The sequence below is a fragment of the Pezoporus wallicus genome, unplaced genomic scaffold, assembly GCF_028554395.1.
Source record: "Pezoporus wallicus isolate ANWC-B61680 ecotype Strahan unplaced genomic scaffold, APGP_CSIRO_Pwel_v1 contig_6464, whole genome shotgun sequence".
Classification (NCBI taxonomy): Eukaryota; Metazoa; Chordata; class Aves; order Psittaciformes; family Psittacidae; genus Pezoporus; species Pezoporus wallicus.
This window is the reverse complement of record NW_026642130.1, coordinates 6,174,875-6,196,427: the sequence shown is the minus strand read 5'-3', so window position 1 is coordinate 6,196,427 and position 21,553 is coordinate 6,174,875. Positions and strand designations below refer to the sequence as shown.

At 37.8% G+C, this 21,553-nt stretch overlaps 1 protein-coding gene across 4 annotated transcripts in view; it reads right to left on the bottom strand.

Annotated features, from left to right (window-relative positions):
* ITSN2 (intersectin 2) overlaps positions 1 to 21,553 on the bottom strand; it is an 83,677-nt gene that overhangs the window by 19,147 nt on the left and 42,977 nt on the right. For 3 of the 4 annotated variants that reach the window (XM_057427603.1, XM_057427606.1, XM_057427605.1), the window contains 17 exons: positions 21,358 to 21,507; positions 21,007 to 21,147; positions 20,241 to 20,328; positions 19,507 to 19,646; positions 18,553 to 18,633; positions 16,693 to 16,829; positions 14,154 to 14,599; positions 13,089 to 13,210; positions 11,035 to 11,210; positions 10,547 to 10,691; positions 9,904 to 10,109; positions 9,012 to 9,076; positions 7,965 to 8,131; positions 7,778 to 7,823; positions 7,448 to 7,569; positions 5,612 to 5,708; positions 3,179 to 3,370 (listed from right to left, as the gene is read on the bottom strand). In XM_057427603.1, coding sequence (XP_057283586.1) covers positions 3,179 to 3,370; positions 5,612 to 5,708; positions 7,448 to 7,569; positions 7,778 to 7,823; positions 7,965 to 8,131; positions 9,012 to 9,076; positions 9,904 to 10,109; positions 10,547 to 10,691; positions 11,035 to 11,210; positions 13,089 to 13,210; positions 14,154 to 14,599; positions 16,693 to 16,829; positions 18,553 to 18,633; positions 19,507 to 19,646; positions 20,241 to 20,328; positions 21,007 to 21,147; positions 21,358 to 21,507 — 2,521 coding nt within the window. The remainder of the gene's footprint in view (positions 1 to 3,178; positions 3,371 to 5,611; positions 5,709 to 7,447; positions 7,570 to 7,777; positions 7,824 to 7,964; positions 8,132 to 9,011; positions 9,077 to 9,903; positions 10,110 to 10,546; positions 10,692 to 11,034; positions 11,211 to 13,088; positions 13,211 to 14,153; positions 14,600 to 16,692; positions 16,830 to 18,552; positions 18,634 to 19,506; positions 19,647 to 20,240; positions 20,329 to 21,006; positions 21,148 to 21,357; positions 21,508 to 21,553) is intronic. The other variant, XM_057427604.1, reaches the window with a different exon arrangement.

Here is a 21,553-nt window from a genome sequence, read left to right as displayed (position 1 = left end):
GAAATTCTCTCCAGACCAGGCCACTGGGTGGAAATGGAAGTGGTAGATGCACAACACCTACCTGCCTTACACAGCCCTTGGGTCAATGGGAAGAAAACCTGGTAGACATGGCCTAGACAGGTACTGGCAAGACAAGAAAGATCTGACTCTGAACAGCCTGAACAAGCACTTAAAGAACAGAGACTATGAGATGATGCACATTCCTTTACTTTATATCTATTTATATTTTGAAACCTCCTGTATATCTTATTGCTTCTTTGTGATTAATTCTGCGCAAACATTATAGTAAGGGATATTAAAATGTCATTAAAACACAAGTCTAACCATCACCACAGTCACTGAGAGCATCACTCTCAAGTATTGTGTGTTCTGCAACTACAACTGTATGTAAGAGACCTTTTGACAGACCTAAGACACCCTTAGCTGATTCCATTTCTTTTTCTTTGTGGAGACCCTAGGCCAGGATGTGCAGCTACACCAACAGGAGAAGTGATTTTGTTAGCACAGTTTATTCCATTCAGAGAGCTATTTCAGCAACCCGAGAGAAAGAAACATCTCACTAACCTAAGTTCCCTCTTTGCTAGAGAAGCTTGCCATTACAGCTATAACTAGTAAGTGTCAGGTAAGACACCAGATACAAAGGTGGTCCATACAGCAGAGTTTAAATTTGCAGGAAAAGCAGATCTTTCCTAAGCTGCAAACCTATTTGAGTAAACCAAATCTGTCTGCTCCCTTTCAAATACCATTTATATTTGACCATCTAGAAAGACAGTGGAAGAAACTGCTGTTCTTTGGCAAACATTACAATGCTCAGACTAACAATTCTTTAAAATACAACAACCTATTTTAAAAATTATATTGTCGTATGCATAAGCTGGTCCCTAGAGGGCCACATCAACATTTCTATGGGACAATTGCTTAGTGCTTTCTCAATAGTAGTGATAGGAGCTGCACTATACTTAAGAGTGAGCAGAAAATATTTTAAGGAAATCCAAGGAAGTTTGAAAGTTCAGTCAGTACACACTTAAATACCTCTCTGGTTACGGAAGAGTGGTGCAGCACTAGCTTACTGCTAACATAACTTACTGGCTCCCACTCTGCACCCCAGCCCAGGTGAAATCTGTGTAACAGTATTTGCACAGCTCTGTGCTTGAGCTAACAAGCCATGCTGGTTTTGAGCAGGCTCTGGACTTAAAGCAAGACTTTCCCTGAAGTTTCCAAATGTGTATGTTTTAATATCACAAGAGAGTGGCAAATCCCAGCACAAAGCTGATACATAAATCAGCTCATGTGAAATGCTCAGAGAATTTAAAATGTATGAAATTCAATGTATTCTTCATTCACCAATAGGAAGATTTTGTTAATTACGCACCAGTAGATTTACTTCACAGCGAACAGACTACTTCTTAGACAAAAGTTTAACAACCAAGTACGGATGACCTGGTGCACATCAGCTCACCCAACTGCCACTGCCTGCCTTTTGCCAATATACTTTGAAAGGAAAGTTCTGTTCACACAGGCACAGTTTGATTTGGATGGAAATATTTTTACTCCACAACTTTGAAATCTGAGAAGCACCCTAAAGATATATCAGCAAATAATGACAAAAACCTAGCCGTCATATCAGAGGTTTCCAATTACAACTTGGTCTCAAGCACTGCTTCTCTTGAAAACGAGCGGTGTATGTAATCTCCTCACACTTAGCACTTTCAGCAACATTACTTTATATGGCAACACACCCGGTGTGACAAGACAGTATCTCCATAGCTTTTGAAAATTCAGAAAGTTTTAAAACTCAGACAGACTCTTAATGTTAGAGTTTAATCTCTAGGTTTAGTCTACATGATTTCTTCAAAACTGAGATGTTGTAAACAACAACAAGACTTTCAAAGGGTCATTTTAATGATTTAGATAGGCCTGATCAAAAGAATGTAAGTTCAGTCTAACTGCAGAAGCTTTTGTTCTCACGGCCACACTGGCCAGGGGCATTAAAAAAAATACATAGAGAAAAAAAAAAAATAAATCAATGTGTTACCAGAAATGTGGGCACAGATGTAATGCAGCTCAAACCTCAGGAACGGTGCATTCTACCCAGGTACCGTAACAAGCCACCCAGGTTAAATATTTTACCTTTCCAATCCAAGCAGTACCTTCATCACAGCATTTGTGAATTCTTCTGTAACAACACACCTATGTTAATCAAATCTTAAGTGCAAACTGGTCCTACACGCTACCTATAGTCTATTAAGAGTGAAACTGAACCAGACTTCTGGATATGTGTCTTTATACTGAGAAAACCAAAAATGATGCCAAGGGAAAAAAAGGCAAGTGAAGGGACAAGGCTGTTATGTGGGACAAGGCTGTTATGTCAAAGGAGCATCAAGATATATTCCCAAACCCACCAGTGGCATGGGCTGATATAAAAGTTGGTTTAATCACAGTGCCTCAGGAGTAATAACGGTGGAAGAAAGGGGAAAAAAAATGGGGTGTGCATGTGTGTGGGTCACCAGAAACCTTTACTGTGTTCATGTGCAAAAAAGGCAGAGAAAATTTAGTGTCAGGCAGGTGTATAATCTAGCATTCAGTTCTCAGCCTGCTGCTGATAATTTTCAGCTTAACCTATGTTTTTATGTGTATCTTGTTTCTCAGCATTGGATGAGAGCTGGATTGCTGGGAGCCAGGACACACATATTTACCATAGGATAGATCACTTGCTAATGCTAGAATCTTTTTCCTACCCTTTCTATGGTTGCTTTTACTTAACTGATTATTTAGTAACTTACTTTGTAAGTTAAAGATGACTACAGCAGACACTTTTTCTTGTTTTATAAAACTCGAGGAAGTTCTATAGTGGAGCATAGAATGCCTGTACCAATTCCCAGTCTCTGTCAGTTATCAAACATCAGCATCTGGAAGGGGAATATTTATGGAATCCAGCATTTTTAGCTCACCTGAGCACTCTTCCTACCACCCCCAGGCTGGCTGGTAACGTGATGGTTGTTTGTAGGTTGAACAGAAAAATATTTGAAGTACTTAGTACTATACTAAAATTATTTAAAGAAAGAGTATTTAAAGTACCAATAAATTCTGCTGATGCCTGGAACTCCAAATTCCAAATGCAAAGAAGAATAACAATGCACCTTTGAAATAAGGTAATAAAATGAAAGAAGTTGCTTACACTGCTGACTTGGATCACAATCCGTGGTCATCTTCACATAGTTTGAGGGGAAGAGACCTGTCACACCATTGATTTCTCCTTGCCACCAGTCAGCATCATCTTTGTTCAGTACATTGATAAGCTGCCCTTTGGAGAAACTAAGCTCATCTTCATTGTTTGCCATGTAATCATACATAGCTATCACTTGACACACTACGAAGAAAAAAGAACAAAATACCAGAATAGTTACACAAGTATTAACGCTGTTTTTTTCAGTGCTTTACACAACCATGGGAAAGAAACAACAATATCACATACAGTGTTACATAAGAAAAGTGCCACATGATCTGATCTTGATGTGGAACAAACCTCCCTTTTCTTTCCAATTGGGCCAGGCAATAATCTTTAGTTCTACTTTATTGTATCTATGCACTTACGTAGCAAATGGATTCAGTTAGTATAGCATATAGCCAAATCCACTTCTAAACATCATAAAATATAATCAACCATGCTCCTATCTCTTTTACTGTCTTGGAAAAGAAAGTGAATTTGATTATCTTACACCTGGTACTTGTGAGAAAAAAAATGTAGCAAAGGAAGAGGGAATGTGCGTTAGTTAATTGTGAAGTGCTAGTTTATTTGAAGGGAAGTTTGGTCCAGTAACACCCAGCAGCTGTTGTATAAGCAAGTCATATCTGAGGAGAACAGCACAATTTAAGCATGTAGAACCAAAAAAGCTCATTATCTGTGAAATAATCTCATTTGTACCTGGCCGTTCAAATGGAAAAATCTAGTGGAAATCTGCTGCTCAGTCTCCTTCCCTAGAAGGAGCAGTACATGTAATTCCAAGGTGTTTGTCAAGGATTGTTAGTTTTCTGTGAGATTTCAGAACATGGAGTTTCCAAATGAGAAGAGTACGGCTCTTTAGTACACCCTGCAAAACTAGAAAGCTCTTGCCATAGAAGATGCACTGCTCATTCTCACAGATTTCTGGATATAAACATCTTTGTATGACAAGAGTTTCTGCTGTAAGGTATGTAGAGAATAGTATATGCTAGGAAGAGACCCTATGAAGAATTGTTTTGATTAAGAAGTTGTGAGATTTTACCTTTCTTGGATACAGACAACTGCTGAATGGTCAAGTCTGTCAAAAGACCCAGGTTCTAACTAGGACAATACCTTCCAAAGTGACACTACAATCAGATACAGCTATGTACTGGGTTTGGATGTCAAGGTTCTGGTAGCAGAGGGGCTACAGGAGTGGCTTCTGTGAGAAGCTGCTGGAAGCTTCCCCCCCGTCTGACAGAGTGAGTGCCAGTGGCTCCAAGATGGACCCACTTCTGGACAAGGCTGAACCCACCAGTGATGGTGGCAGCATCTCTAGGATTATGTATTTAAGAAGGGGAGAAAGTTACTACTCAGGAGCAACTGCAGGTGGAGAGAAGAGTGAGGGTACGTGAGAGCAGCAGCTCTGCAGACACCAGGGTCAGCAAGGAAGGTGGAGAAGACGTGCTCCAGGTGTTGGGTCAGAGATTCCCTTGCAGCCTGTGGTACAGCCCATAGTGAGGCAGGCTGTGCCCCTGCAGCCCATGGAGGACGACAGTGGAGCAGATCTCCACCTGCACCCCATGGAGGACCCCACACCGGAGTAGGGGATTGCCCAAATGAGGCTGTGATCCCATGGAAGCTTATGCTGGAGCAGGCTCCTGGCAGGACCTACAGCCTGTGGAGAGAGGAGCTCACACTGGATCAGGTTTGCTGCAGGACTTGTGACCCTGTGGGGGAAACCCACACTGAAGCAGCTTATGAAGAACTGCAGCCTGTCAGAAGGACTCACATTGGAGAAGTTCATGGAGGACTGTCTTCTGTGGGAGGAACCCCATGCTGGAGCAGGGGGAGGAAGGATCAGCAGAAACACGTGAATTTCCCATCCCCCTGCATGCTGGGGGGTGGGAGGTAAGACAATTAAGGAGTCCTTTTAAGCCCAGAGGAAGGGCAGGGTGAGGGGAAGGTGTTTTAAGATTTGGTTTGATTTCTTATTACCATGCTCTGATTTTATTGGTAATAAATTAATTATTTATTATAATTATTAATATATTATTAATATATATTATTAATATATATTAATATAAAATAATTAAAGAATTAAACTAATTCTCTGAAGTCAAGTCTGTTTTGCCCACGATGTTAATGCTGAGTGGTCTCTCCCTGTCCTTCTCTCAATCCATGAGCTTTTTGCTATATTTTATTGCCCCTGTTCAGCTGAGGAAGTCTATGACAGAGTAGCTTTGGTGGGCACCTGGTGTCCAGACAGGGTCAACCCACCACAGCCCATTAAATACAGTATTATGCTAATTATGTAATTCAGAATAGCAGAAGAACTGAAGCAGTTACATAAAATACTCTAAATTCAATATAAAGTCTTTCTTTGGTTGGTTGTTTTCTTTTTTTTACCTGAGGGAGCAGCAGATGTGGTTCTTTCACTGCTCAGACCCAGTAATTTCACATGGCTGGCAGGGAACCATCCTTTCTGTCTCTTTTTGCCTCTTGCCTGTAAATAAACATTTAAAACAAAACATGTAAACATTAAATAAACATTTAAAACAAAATGGTCAGTACACAATTAAGAAATGAAGTAGTCTATAGATTGGGAAAACCACAAGAAATATGTCACACAGTTATGCCAGCACAAGACAAAAAGTCAGGATTCCAAACACCTACTAAACACTAAACAGATCTCAAAAAGAAAAAAAATAATCTGTTTAAGGATAAAACAATCCAATTAAAATAAAACTGCACCCGAATATATTCTAGCAACTGTGTTCATCCCATATTTTCAAGTGCAGCTAATGATTTCAGTGCATAATTTAACTGACTGGCTCAAAATCTGCTCTACAAACTTTCCACTTATGCATCGTGCCAGGAGTCTCCGAGGAGATGGCCACAACAGAGGTTACAATTACCATAAGCTTCTTTTGAAAACCCTGACCTAAGTATTTGATGTCACTTCCTACCTACTGCAGCATGTGAGACTTGGAGAAGATTTTTATTTTTCAGTGTTTTCTTTTTTAGTCCCATAGGTAAAAATGATCTCTGCACACACTGAAGAAATAAATATACTTCAGAGTACGCATATACACACAAATCTGGATATAAAAGTGAGCACAGATTTTAGAAACACCTAACTGCAAACTGAGGTCTACTACTACCAAACTATCAAGAACTGACAATCAGGGATTGCAGTTTCCCTTCTCCTGCTTTTTTATTTGTCTTTTTATTCTTTGAGGCTTCTTCCCGAACAAGCACTGGGCTTACTTTTTTTCAAATACAAACTATTCATGTCTTTGTACATGCTGTGAGTAAGCTTTCCACTGCTGTTAATGCACAGAAACTCAGTGCAGCAATTTCTTGACTTGCTCACTGTGATCTCTCCTCCTGTATCTGTAAAGCAGGCTGGTTTTAAAAACTGATGCTGAACAGTTGTATCAGCCCTGTTCTAACTGTGGGAGAGGGAAGATGGGTGTTAGCAAGAGTATTCACTCAAAACAAGAGTGTGTGTGGCTGTAGAATACCTTGGCAAAGGCCAACAGACTGATACTAAGAGGACAGGACATTCTATTGTGCTGAATGTTCAATCCCACTACTGGAAATAGCATTCATTACTGGAAGTAACATGTTTAAATTCAGGGTAATGTTGCAGATTCAGCTAAAGGGTAACAAAAAGACATTATAAGATCATGATTAAACTTTTTGCATTGGTTGCAAAGATGAAGGCTATTACAGACAAGATTCATAGGGCTCCAAAAGTCAAAATATGAACTATGATTTAAGAAGAATGTCATGTAACAGTACCCTCAACACCTGGGACTAGAAATTTATCACTAGGTGGGGAGAGGAGAAAAGCGGGATCACCAACCTTCACAATAAACTATCTGCCAGCTCCAACTTCCAAGAGTTCCAGTTCTTTCATTACAATAATTTTACAATGTAATGTTTTACCAATTAAATCCTAACCAATTTATGAACAGTCAACAACTCTCTTTCCCATCTCAAGCACACATTGACAGCTTTATTGTTTTCTGTGACCAAAAAGTCCACTCCAAAGCAACAAACAAGAAACCCCAGTAACCCAAGGTTTAAATAAAAACCTTCTTTCCCCCTAAATCTGGTTTATACCATATTTATGATTTCTAGCCAGCTTTTAGAACACCACACTTAGTTGTTTTCTCAAATTAAACCCAAGATCACCTCCTTGCCCCAAGTCACAATTATTTCTTATTCAGTAACTACCTGCAACTCTCCTTGCCACCATCCACTAGCGTTTTTCTTCAGAATAAGTATTAGCTGTCCTGGAGCAAGACTAAGCTGTTCAGTTCCTGACGCAGCATAGGCAGTTGTAACCTGAGCAATTTCTGAAAAGATAATACATGAATTGTGCTTGTTAGTAAGAAAATATACTAACTGCATTTTCATTACAGTAAGAGGTAGATACATAGAAATATCCTGGTACATATCTTGCAGCTAAGAACATAACTCACCATTAAAACACTGCTATGAACCTAAATGCTCACAGCCACTTACAAAACAGTCCTAAATGTTAAAAAGTTATCACACACTTACCGGGTTTCTTATTTATAGTGCCAGTTTTGCCAGCATTACTAGAAGCCTACAAAGACACAAAAATCAACTTTTAATGTACAGTAAAAACAGCAGAGTTTACATCAACTTTAAGCATGGGGACAGAAAAACACATGGAGATTTAAATTTTGAGACTGTATTTAACGGAACTCTCAGAATTCAAACTCACTTCTTGATCCTTTGGTCTGACATAATTGGAGGGGAAGATTCCAGTTCTGCTGTCAATGCTCCCAGTCCACCATTCCCCTTCCTTTTGGGTCACTAGGATTTCCTCACCTTCCGTGAACGTCAAGTCACCAGGCTCAGAGCTTGAATACGAATAGAGTGCAACATACTCTGTACAAACAGCACATACAAAGAAGGAGACAACAGTTTCAGAGAGGAGGATAAATCATATGCAAGTACAGGTATCTTTGATATCAATGTTCATCAGTGTGTTCATGTCTTCACGAGTCTTTGAATCAACCTAGCTATTTGCTTGATTGTAATCCCATCTCGCCTCATGCTTACAACTTTGAATTACAGGTACACAAGTTTGTGTTAATTTAGCACAGTAAGAGTTACTACCTTGCCATCATCCCGCAGATCAGCAGAGGCTTGTACACCACAGCTTGAAAACTCATCTCCTGCATTAAACATTCCACCCTCCCTCTGTTTCACAGCAAGCATGTACATTCCACACCTAAACCTGATTAAAAGCATTCTTATCTAACACAGCAAAAATGAAAACACAAGTGAAATTAAAATATAATTGGTGAAGCATGGAGAGACACTAGATTAAAAAGCTTAGAAAGTGCTTCCCACAAATTTTTCTCTAGCAGTATTTATATACTTCCTTCTGATTAAAAGCAGACAATCCACGCTCAGGAGACTAAAACTCCCTTCTCATGTCTAGAGTACAGCACAACGCAGTAGAGAACAGCAGGAAAAGAACTCATGGGTATGAGGCATATTTAAGTTTTCAGAAATAAATTAATGCTTGAGCAGTCATTAAAAACAAAAGAAAAACCCAGGCCTATGCTCAACTTGAATTAGTTACAAGCTTTACTTACATTCCTGTTTTATAAATCTCGTACCAGTAAATCAACATTTGCACTGTGTCTTTTGGACAAGCATTAAGGCCTGCTCAGAAACCCATCACATATTTAAGCTTATTCACATGCCATGAAGCAAAACAAGGCTGTATCATTAAGTAGTGTATTTCATGCTGTCTTACCCTCTCCTGCTGTGTAAGACTGTGTATTAGGCTTTTTGTTTACAGCTGCATAAATAGCTTCTGGCCTGCAGAAAAAAAAAACAACGGTTTGTGTAACTAAAAGGCAGATCAAGAACAGATCTCTCTATTAAGATAAGACTTTGATTATCTCAAAGCTGGTATTGTCAATGAATCAATTGCAAAGACACCCCTGACTGTCAAACAGTGACAGGGATTACTGATATTTAAGATAAATGTCATCCAAGGCATACCACTTAAGAAAAAAACAAATGTGATGAAAGATGAGAATATCTATCTGCAAATGATGCTATTCAAAAGAAGAACAAATTCAAGATTTTGTCTGAATTCTCTCATTCTACAGAATTTCTAAGAACTTTCATCATAACACATGGAAAGAACAATTCACACACAATGGTGCAGCTATCCCCCCGCAGTTACCTGACTTTGAATTACTACCTGAACAGTTACCCTGTGGCATTAGAATAGATACAAACATCTTTTCAAGTAAAGAAAAATACACTACTTCTGCAAGATATACCTTACAAGCTTACAGCTATTTGTAGGTCACTTAAAAACTTACACCTTCAGAGGCAGAGTGTAGCTACACTGCAAGAGAGCTGACTCAGTAATGACCTGAAACAAAGTCTGGCACTTGATGAATAATCAACCACCACTGATTTTTCACAGCACTGAGCCTTGAAGACTGTCTGTTTACACAGTAGTGAGCCCAGCGTTACTTGACTTGCCAGAATGAAACAATAAAAGCTTGAAGTGGCGTGGTTTAAATTGTAAATGGTGCTTATATTCTGCACTTTAAAGCAAGAATTTTGCACTCTAAACCACCTCTTTTTGTGAATTGTTGAATAAAACAAAAAGTAAACGTTGCACTTACTCCTCTTTCTTGATTTCACTCCCAGGTAAAAGCTTGACATATGATTTTGGAAACCAACCCCTTCCTCCATGTACCTCTCCAAACCACCAGTTTTCCTGCTGCTCCAGGACAGTAATGATATCATTTTTTGAGAAATTCAAGTGGTTATCCTTTTTTGCAGTCCAAGAGCAAAGTGCTTGTGCTTTTAGGTTCTCAACAGGCTGCCCCTGTTAAGACACAAGTGGAGATGTTGAATGACCACACTACCCCAAACTGGTGCAAGCGTTAAAAAGCAGACATTGATGTATCCTTTACTGAAGTTTAAACAAATGAGGGCTTGATGTATACAAGCTGCTAATAGAGGAACAATCTCTCAATTCTATTTCTTATTTGTTAGAAGTATCTTGTGTGTCTAATTACAGGTGGAAATTATTTTTAGAATTATGAAACATACTGCATGAGCCTTTTTGCTCAGTGGTCCCTGGAAACATACGGAATTATGTCAAAGCACACCAGTGGAGCATTCAGACTAGCTTCTTTATCATCTAGCCTGTTCGGTGCACCCTGTATTAGAAAAGGCGTGTTTTGGATTGTTTTTTCTTTAAATTAGTTTCATTAACATGAATCTAAAATACAGCAAGTTCTCCACTCTCACACAATATACCTGTCCATGAATGGGTGAAACAGATCCAGGGGACACAGTGCGAGTGAAAGCTGATTTCTGTTGCCATGCTGTATTAACATTCAAGCTAGAAAAAGGGATGTTTTGGTAGTCAGATTCTTCCGCAGATTTACTTGGTGAAAGAGGTCTGAAAATTGAATACAGGCATATTGAACACATTACAACTTTTATTTTAAAAGCACCTCAAGCAGAGTAATACTTTTTTTTAACATACATAAAACACATTCTACACATTGTGAAGCAGACTATCAAAGACTTACAATTCCCAAGCTAAGACTTTCAGGTAGGTTCTTCAGTGAGTTTTCTGCATTTATATTGAAACCGAAACCAAACCAAAACCAAACCAAAAGTACCCACCAAACCCCAAAACAATAAAAAACCCCAAACCACCGAATAGAAACTATACAGCACATTACGTCTTTGCTAAATTTAGAAAAAGTGACTTGAACACAAACGTAACAAAAACTCACTCTGAAGCAGCTGAGGTAGTAGATAAAGATACTATGGGAGGAAGTAAGGCCTTCTTAGGAGATAAAGATTTTTCTCCTTCTGGTATTTTTTCTACGTAATTGCATGGAAACCAACCAAAATGTCCTTGAAAACTCCCATAAAGCCAACCAGGCTCTCCCACATTTTTTTCATCAACCTATGTACAGGCAGATAAATACAAAGAAAACAGCAGCATGAAGCAAAAAGGGTATCCTTAATCACAATTCAGCATTTATTAGCACTTTGAACTGAACAGAATGAGCAGCACTCATACTGGATCAGCATTTTCACTCTCTTCCCTTCCCAAACGGAGCTGATTTTGCCCTGTTGAAGGGACAGGGTGATGCAATACAATTGTAATGACTTAGAGACAGGTAGAGACAGGCCTCAAAGACATCATATTCCTTCAAACAGATCCCAAACCTGCACACTGGGGATCATGTACTACACCTGGAGCCACTCTGGCTTGCCAGGAATGATGACGGTTTGTGTTCCATTTTGCCAAATGCACAGCCAAGAGGTAGCGGCTGGCAAGCCCAACAGTGCATGAAAACAACTGCTGCAGTTCTGCTTACAGATATAATTAACTGCCATTTGACTGCATCCAGAACACCATCATATAGTAAATAACAGAATTTTTGGACAAGTACAGAGCATCTCTAAACATTCCTAGCAATATTGAAGCCTCCACTATGCTATAAATTAGCAAATTTGTCAAAATTAGCTAAAAATTACCAGCTCATCAAATACTATCAGCTAGTTAGCTTAGTTGAGGACTGAGGGTAAGAGGAGGAGGTGGCAGCTGCAAGCCTATTTCTGAAATAAGTTACCAGCAGTTAAATGACACAGTTATATCTGAGAAAGAAGTCAAAACAAAACCTTCTTCTCTTGCTCCCCTTCCATGCTCCACTGGTATAAAAAAAAAAAATGCAAATAAATGATTTAACACTGTCAGACTGAAGGCTAATACTTTACAGTTTTAATATTTTGTACTACATTGCTTTGTAAATTCTCCCTCATCACCTACATATATCGCTGATAGTCTGAATGAGGAGGAACCATATGTAGTTATATATTAGATACATATATGTTAATTGTGCTCCCATGGTTGTAAATCAGTTTTCACAAGTCCACCTGAAGGCACATGCTTTCAAAACCGTGTATGCTGGCAAGTGATATAATTACACAGAATCATAGAATCACAGAATAGTTTGGGTTGAAAAGGACCTTCAAAGGTCACGTAGTCCAACCCTGCTGTAATGAGCAGGGACATCTTCAACTAGACCAGGTTGGCAAAAAATCACACCCAGCCTGGCTTTGAGTGTCTCCAGGGATGGCACATCTACCACCTCTTCGGGCAACTTGTTCCAGTATTTTGCCACCCTCATTGTAAAATATAACACATTTCAACTGAGATGTTAGAAGACATTTCCAATCTTATAGTCCGGCAGTAATATTACAGATAGCATACTCAGATGAATGCCTAAAAGTGCTACGAAGAGTGGACATAAAATAAACTACTGTGTACGCCTGCCTGAGGGAACATGCATAAAGGACCAGTCAACAAGAGGCAGAAGTCAATGTTAACAATACATTAGAAAACAGTGTTAAGATTCAGAAGAACTTTTCACATCTACTTGTTAAACAACTACTTTAATTCAAATGCATTAATGACTAATTCACACCTCTACTTACTATGTTCATATTTCAAGCAGACACTTAAAGGCCAACCTATACATGTACAATAAACTGCAACAACTATATCGTTCCTGATCTACTAATTTTGGAAAGTTTACATTTACCGTTCGCTATTGTTATTTTAAACAAAATCTCAACACATCTAGGATATGTAAAATCCAAAGAAAGATTTTGGATGAATTAACATTAATTTTACTTGTTTAAGAAAAAGCAATCAAATTTAAGTAAGCTTTAAAATGTGCCAAAGTAATGCTTTTGACACGTAAGACCTTGTGTACCTCAATGCCGAGGAAGAGGGTGGGATTTCTGCAAGTAAAATGTGAATGGCAGATCTTACCTGAATTATATCCCCAGTATTAAAGCTCATCTCATCATGATTCCTTGCTTCAAATGGATATAAAGCTCTGTAATTTACCAAGGCAACTGAATTCCTAGACTCTGAGACACTAAATGCAGTGCCTGAAAGGGTAAGAAAATTAGTTATCATTTTAACTCAGCTAAAAGACATGGGCTTAGTTAAAGCTCCATCATTCTAAGCAACTGGTATGAATACAAGAAGAGAACAGTTCTTGCCCCCAGGCAAGTATCAAAGGAAATCACTAGCTACAGCAAGCCAATGGGATACATTAAGTGCATGACTTCAACATGCAAATCACAGTAAATGTAACACAGGCACTAAAATGCACTGTCTTCTGAAGCAAAAAAAATATATCTTTATCTTCTCATCTTTCCTTGCAAAACTGCTCTGGCTAACCCACTGCTTTCCTACAGTCGCATTTAACACAACTATAATTATCTAAGTTGAAAAGATACCACTGTTGCAACAGTAAAGGTTCAGCAGCATGTATGAAGGTTTTACTTAGAAACCTAGAATAGCAAAATATCAGTTCTAGTTTCCTTGTACCTCGATTCTCCAAGTCTGTGATTGACACTGTTGATGTTTTACAAGGTATAGCTGAAGCATGCAAAGATCCTTCAGCACTGTCCTAATTTGGTTCTTGCTGAACTCAGAGATAAAGGTGGCTAATAAAAACTGACAAGAACTAATGAAAGATGGAACTAATCAAAACTGCCTTTAACAAAAATACTGTTAAACCACTATTTTTCAAAGTCCACAACTACAGTTAGGTCCTATTACTGTTTCCAGCATCTGTGATTTATTGACCAGGATCACTGGAAGATTTGTAATCAGTCACAGGTTACTTCTATGAATTTTCAGCACCTAAGTTAACATGATGATTTAAAACAAAGGACATTAAACATTGTTTTTTTTTTTTTAATAATATTTTAGACAATAAGCCTGCCATAATGTCACATTAATAATAATACTGCATTTTAAGAATGACAAAATGCTCAGGAAAATGAGAACCATTAAAGCAAAAATCTAACAGACTGAGATTACCTTCATTTTTCCAGGGAGGCTTAAGACTTTTACCCTCTGCTGGTTTCAAGAGATCTGCAAACTTCTCAGTTATGTTTAATTTAGAAGTGTGTTTCTCCATCTCTTGAGAGCTGGTCACTTCTTTTATCTTCTTTATTTCTTCATTCTGCTTACGCCTCTCCTCAGCCTCTCTTGCAATTTGCTCTTGCTTTCTTTTATCTTCTTCCAGTTGCCTCTGCCTTTGCTGTTCTGTTTCCCTCAAGATTGTGGTTTGCCTATTTTTCTCTTCCTCTACATAAAACTGTTGTTTATTTTCCCTTTCCCTCATCAGAGCAACTGCTTCTTCAGCTTTCAGCTTTTCTTGAACTTTTTCCTGCATTCGTTCTTCCTCCAATCGCTTCTTTTTCTCTTCCTCCTCCCTTTGGATGTTTTGCTGCCATCTGTTCTCCTTCTCCCGTTTTGCTTTCCTTGAAGAAAAGGATGAGAAAGACATAGGAGAACGTTCAGATAAAAATGAACGAGACTGTGTTCATAGAGTAATTGACTGCATTTGTCAGTAAGTCTATGAGTCTATGACACTGATTGCCCTCCTCTCTGGGTGATAAGCTGTTCCGCAGGAGACCATGCTTTGTCTTATCATGAGTGCCACTATACTTCACATATAAATAACAAATAGATTAAAATTCTTGGTATAAAAACAATGGCATGTGTGCACTTGTGCAGTGCTTCCACAAACACTTCTGCTCACCTATATCCTGATGTGGAAGAAGATCTGTTAATTGAACAAAGGCGGTTTTTAGCTGTCCACCAAGGTAGTATCTGTATCTCATTATTGGATTGTAGTGACAGGACAAGGGGGAATGGGTTTAAACTGAAAAAGGGGAGATTTAGATTAGATATTTGGCAGAATTCCCTGTGAGGGTAGTGAGGTACCGGCACATGTTGCCCAGAGAAGCTGTGGATGCCCCAACCCTGGCACTGTTCAAGGCCAGGTTGGACGGGGCTTGGAGCAACCTGGTTTAATGGAAGGTGTCCCTGCCCGTGGTGGGGGGGGGGGTGGAACCGGATGAGCTTTGAAGTCCCTTCCGATCCAAGCCGCTCTATATTTCTATGAAACTATGATTTCCAAACAGATTAGTAATAAAAACTTATTCTGGTACATACAGTTAAAATAGCCTCTGACTATTGATCTTTGCTGCTTAAATTTTTTGCCTTTGACAGCTGTAATCCATTCAATACACTTATCCTCACCACAGCCACACTCTTCAGCAGACAGAATCTGCAAAACCTGACTGTATTCTCTGAAATTATTCAGATTTTATCCCATGCCTCATCTCTCTGAAGCTATTATCCAATTCAACATGCTTAAAAATCACTGTATTTCAGCTCTCAAGATCTTTCCTCTGAAAAGTGCAGACCTAACCCTTAATGGGATATCCCTATACATACAGTATATGGTTCTCTTAAAGGGACTGTCAGAAGTGTAATGAAACTCCACCACACTGTTGTAGAAAAATGCTGGCTTGAGTTGAAGCCATGAATGGCATATACTACAAGGTCACTAGGTTTACCTCATTAAAAATAGTCAAAGCAAATACGAATCACCAAAAATCTCTCTCAAATTAAAAAGAGAAAACACAGTAATTCTCTGAATGAGAAGTCAAAACTAGTACATCAAAGCAATTTTAAACTGAGGACTGCTCACTAAGAACACCCATCCATGCTCTCTGGCACCATTTCAATCTAAGGCTGCTAAACCCAAACAAAGTAGCTGATAGCAGAAGGTCAGGAGAGAGGGAAAACAGACTGACATTTTTAGACAGCCTGAATCGAACCCTAGAAACTATGGTTTCTTAATCGGTGAAACAAAAGAAAACTAAACCAGTTGGTAACAAGACCATGTGAAATCAAGAGCTGAGGACAGTAGAAGTTTGAGTGCTTGATACAAGGCTGAACTGAACAATACCAGCATCATATAGGTGAAAGTATGACCCTCTCAAAAACATGTTTGAAGTTCCTTATTGTCCTCCTAAAAAAAGGAACCAAATTTAAAACTCAAAGCTCAATCACTCATCCAGCTTTTAAGATTAACATAGGAATTAAGTAGTCAATTACCTACTTTTTAAGTATCAATCTCACAGCTGTTCAGATATACATAACAAAAGCCTATTAACTGCTCAGTCAGAAGTACTTTTAAGGAAACGGGACAGATGTTCAGAGGCTAGCAAAACAAGTCACAATGTACGAGGAATTTTAAATGTGTGAGAATTATTACAGAAGCAAAAACCTTAATAGCAAAGTGACTAACTGGTTTATTTATCCATCAAAACTGAATTATAAGTTTTAGGGGTTTTATAACAAGATAAAAACAGATTGGAAAGAGTAAATTCAAACCATCCTATGCCAGTGGTATTCCATATAAAACATTTCCTTTAAGGGAACTCAATAGGATATGTTTTTACTGATCAGACCTCTCATTTAATACAATCAGCAACTTAAAAGCCACCACAGCATTATTTTGCTTTAAAAACTGCAACACCGATACATTCAGACATGGTACCTTGCAGCCTCATCTTCCAGTCGCTTTTTCTGTGTAAGTTCAGCTCTTCGTTTTTCTACCTCTCTTATTTTATCTTGTTTGATCCTGTGGAGTTGCTCCAAGGCTAATTGCTGTGTGCTGTAACTTTCTCTCAGGTCCTAGGGAGGAAATGCAATGAAGTACATCAAAAGGAACAAACCAATCTTGCAAGAAAAGCATTCAGGCATTTTAACATTTTGTGAACCAAATTTTAATACAAATGGACAATGTAATATTAAGTTATTAATAGTCCTTGGAGGTCACTGTAAAGAAAAGTCAAATCAACATAAGTATAAAAGTAGATGGCAGGTTTGCAAAGCCTTTGATGTAACTTAGGCTTTCAAAGAGCCCTTCCAGTCATACATCTGCTGGAAATGGCAAATATGACAGAAGAGAAGGAAAGATATAAAACTGAGTGTTCAAACACAACGTTATCTAAGGGCACAGAAGGCAGTAAAGCTTATTTTAAATACGCAATAGGAGTCAGACTTCAACTGAAAACCAACACAATACCATAAACCTAAGAATGCATCCCTTCTGTAGGGTGCTCCCCTTTGTGATGCTTCCTGAAGAATCAGTCCCATGTTTAAATCATAAAAACTTTATAGAAGTATCCAGCAGGCTTACCCCTGTGGGAAGCCATAGCCTAAAGACAGTAACCCAGACTGGAGTTTCCCTGTGTTTGTAAACTTCACAATTTTTCTCTTCTAATCACATCCTTTAAGTCCCATTCCATGTCCCTCTGATAACAAACTTTTTCACAGCACAAAATCCGCATGAATCTTTGGGATAATCAGATTAACAAAAATTAAAAAAAAAAAGTCAACCTTAATAGAATTACTTTAGATTGTACTTCACCATGTTACAAAACATTTGTAAGATGCTACATTATTTTTTCTTAGGAATCCTACAGATACACACAGAAAAATACAACATGTATATCCTGACTTTTCATATCTGATCTCACAAACGCAAATAAAGCAATTAAGAATAATCTATTCCCACTACCATATGCACTTACCAATCACACTGCCTAAGAGAGACAGTGCAATTTATATGAAAAGGGCAAGATGAAAGTGAAAGCTTTTGTAGCAACAAACTAAATCAAGCAACTGACCACAATTTTCCCCCAAACACATTCAGATGACAATACTTCCAATTATGCATAGAATTTGAGGAGCACTGTGGAAATAAACTTGCGTTATAAAAACTCTCAGATCTTTGATTTCAGGACAGAATAACCCAAAATGGAAAGGTCACTTCAGCAATTCTGATTTTTTTTTTTTTCTCATAAATCATTCTCAAAGTCAGATTTCTGACCCTGGCAGGCAAAAGCAGTGTTGAGGAAAAACAGCAAGCAGGGTTTAGTACTGGGTTAATCTGCAGGTTTAATAGCATTGCACTTGCTGTATCATATTCTGGATATTGATGCTATTTCTAGACTTTTGAACTTGGACTAGAATTCATATACCTGATTCACAGTTTAAAATATATGGAATAGGTAGAGAGCAACAGATGGAAAAGTGGGAGAGACACCATTTCCATCAAGTAATTTTTTTGTTAATGTTACCTGAACTGAAAAGAAAAATACCTGGGTAAAGCAAACTAGTAAACATAGTCTATTATGAAATAAAATGGCTATCGGTATTTTGTAGTTTGGATTTCTAAGCAGGTAAGAAAAGTTTTTAAGAGGATGTAAAAGCTAGCAGAAACACAAAGTGCCTATCAATTACCTTTTAGGAAAATCTATTTAATAGAAGTTATACATCCAAACAGAAAGAGTAAGCAGAGCAAAGTTGCAAAATAATTAAAAAACAAAAACGCCAAAGATTAGAAAATAACCTTAAGTAAGAGGAAGAGGTTGTTGAGACAGCTTAGCAGAGACAAAAGGCACTGAAGAACAGAATCATCCATATTCTCACACTGTAAGATAAGGCAGATAAAAAGCCAATTAATCTTTGCACTGTATTTTGAAAACAGATTTTAGGGATGACTGAATTGTGGAAGCAGCCACTGAACACAGCAAGCCATGCAATAAACAAGTAATTAAAAAAGCATGTTACATTTAGCCATTTTTTAAAAAGAAAAGAAACTCCTTAAACGTTTTTTCTCTGTGTTCTTTTTATTCGAGAGTGCAGAGCCTTCATGCTCACCAAACATAAATCTATAACTTATGAATAAAGTTCAAATCAGTGCCACTAGGAGTAAGCTGGCATGTAAAGTTAAGTGGATGCATGCTGCCCTGCCTGAGAGTTGTACCCAGATTTAGACAAGTCAAGAGCTGCCTCTGGAACAAAAACAAGTTCAGGTCTAGTGGTCTGTATTTCTTACCTTATACATAAATAAGAGGCCTATGCTTACTTTTAGGACCTTAGTCTGCTACCTTATGTTGTACAATGCACTATGAAATCACGTGCTACATTCACTAAAAGTTTAGTGTTCGGTCCACAGTTCAAAAACATTAGCCAATATAACCATAGTACTATAAGAACAGAATCTGCAAAGGCCTGAAAAACATGTTTACATCAAAAGGTATTCTCGAAGGCAAAAGTTGAGGGTGAGCAAAGTTGATTCATGCAAAGCGATGATTGGCAAGAGGTTCATATTTTAGTATGTTAGCAATAGTTTTAAGTACATTTTTATTGCATTATTTACTCCAAGCCCTTTGGTAATTTTTATTTCACACTGGAGGCTGGGGAAAGCTTTTTGGAAGCCTGGTAAGACTGCCAGCAATCTCTGTGATTGGATGGAGAAATAAAAGAAATTTAAGGCTAAGTATTTAGATAATCCATGTACCTTAAGCTGACTGTTAAAGGCATCCATTTCAGCAAGTTTAGAAGCAGTTTCTTTCTCAAGGGCATCTAGTTGTTCCTTAAGTCTTTGGCATAATTCTTCCTTTTCTAGGGACTTTTCGTGCACTGAACTGATTCCCGTACCTGCATAAGTAAAGACAAGCAATTTTACAAGCATTTCTTTTTTCACTAATTGTTTTAATATACACACACCTTCCCAACCTTTTTACTCATAAAAATGCCTTGATTTACCTTTCTATTTGCACACAGCACAAAGAAGAAATGTCTACAACATCTAACTGAGACATCTGAGTATTACATGTAATAAATACAGAGTAATTTGCAAGTTGTCTTTTCTTTTTTTCCATATATCACACCAACCCATAGGAAGCTTCTCTAGATAGGGACTTCTAGCGGATTTGACGTTAGAACCAGTGGAAATTGTACATAAAACTCCCTTGAGTTTACACTATTAAAAAAGACAAGGTGTAATAATATCTGTGGGCTGCATAGTCTGTATGAAGTTTCAAGCAAAAACTGTGATCTCTGGAGAAAAATATGTTTGTTTGTCCCTTACTTAGAACATGAAGGAAATAAGTGAATGCAGATGAAACAATACTAAAATGGCACTAACTGAAGAGTCAAGGTGTGATTAACACATCTGCTTCATTCAGCATTTTTTACAAGTGATGAAAAGCCAGAAATCAAACAGAAGAGAATACATTTGCAGGTACTTACTTTGAGTGTTTTCAAGTTGAGCATTTCTAATTCTTTCACTTAACAACTGCTTTTCGGGAACTAAATAGATTAGTTTATTCTGATACTCCTGTAGATATTGAAGAGAACATAACTGATTTTTAATGTTGTTTATAAATCAGTTAGAACAAATAGATGAATTTTCAAACACAGCTTCAATTCATGTTAATGACATGAATGCAAGTTATCATTATGGGGTAGAGCAAAAAAACACTTCCATACTTTAACAGTATTTATATTAGAAATAAATTATAGTATAATATAAAATATACTATTAAAATTGAATGAGTTTTGAACAAAACACATTAAGTAGAGGGTGATTTATGGTAGTCAACTGATTTGAAATAATTCAAGACTTGCTATTCAAAGAAAAGAAGAGCAGCAAGGTAATTCAACCCAAAGAACAACTTGCTCTGCATACAGAAAAACATTCCTCGTAACACTTTGAGTCTGGAGCCATAAAATAATTTATAATTAAAGAGAAATCACTATTACCGATTCACAAAAGAACAGCTGAGGTTTCGACAAGTGTCCTCACTCAGCTATCAGCTTATTGTAATCCATATAATAATTTCTTTAACACAAATAAAACTAAAAACCTCTGCAATGTTGATGATCTTGCTGATTTCCTCTCTCCACTATAATCTGATTCACTGTTCCTCCTTACGGGGATGTATTATGAACAGCATTATGGAAACACATAATAGGAAGTAAAGGAAAACCACAAGCTTAACAGGAAGTTACAAACCTTAAGCTCGTTTTGTAGTTGATTAACTTCCATGATCCTTTGGTCATATTTCTTATCTAAAGCCTCCAGTTCAGTTTTTTGAATTTGCTTTTTGCTTCGAATATCTTGCAATCTGCTTGAGATCTGCTGATGTTTGTCTGTCTACAAAGAAATCAAAGACCAATTATACCACACACTAAATCTGTGGGCAGATTAGTTTATGTTCAATTCTTTAAAACAACACAAATTACCTGTTTGAGATTCCTCATCTAAAACAGAGCGATAAACTCTTAGTGGGCCATTAATGTAGATTCTAAGCTTTACATACTTTAAAATAGTATTTCAAGATGTGTAGTGAAACTTCTGTCTTACCAGGGCTTCTAATTCAAGATTAAGGCTCTTCTTTTTAGAGGTCAACCTGACAATTTCTTCTTGTTCCCTGTTACGTTGATTAAGAAGTTCTTGGCGACGAATTCTTTCCCATTCCAATCGTCGCTGGCGCTCAAGTTCTTGCTTTGCTGCCTGCAGAAAAATCACATTACCTTAAATTATAATGGAGATGCAGAAC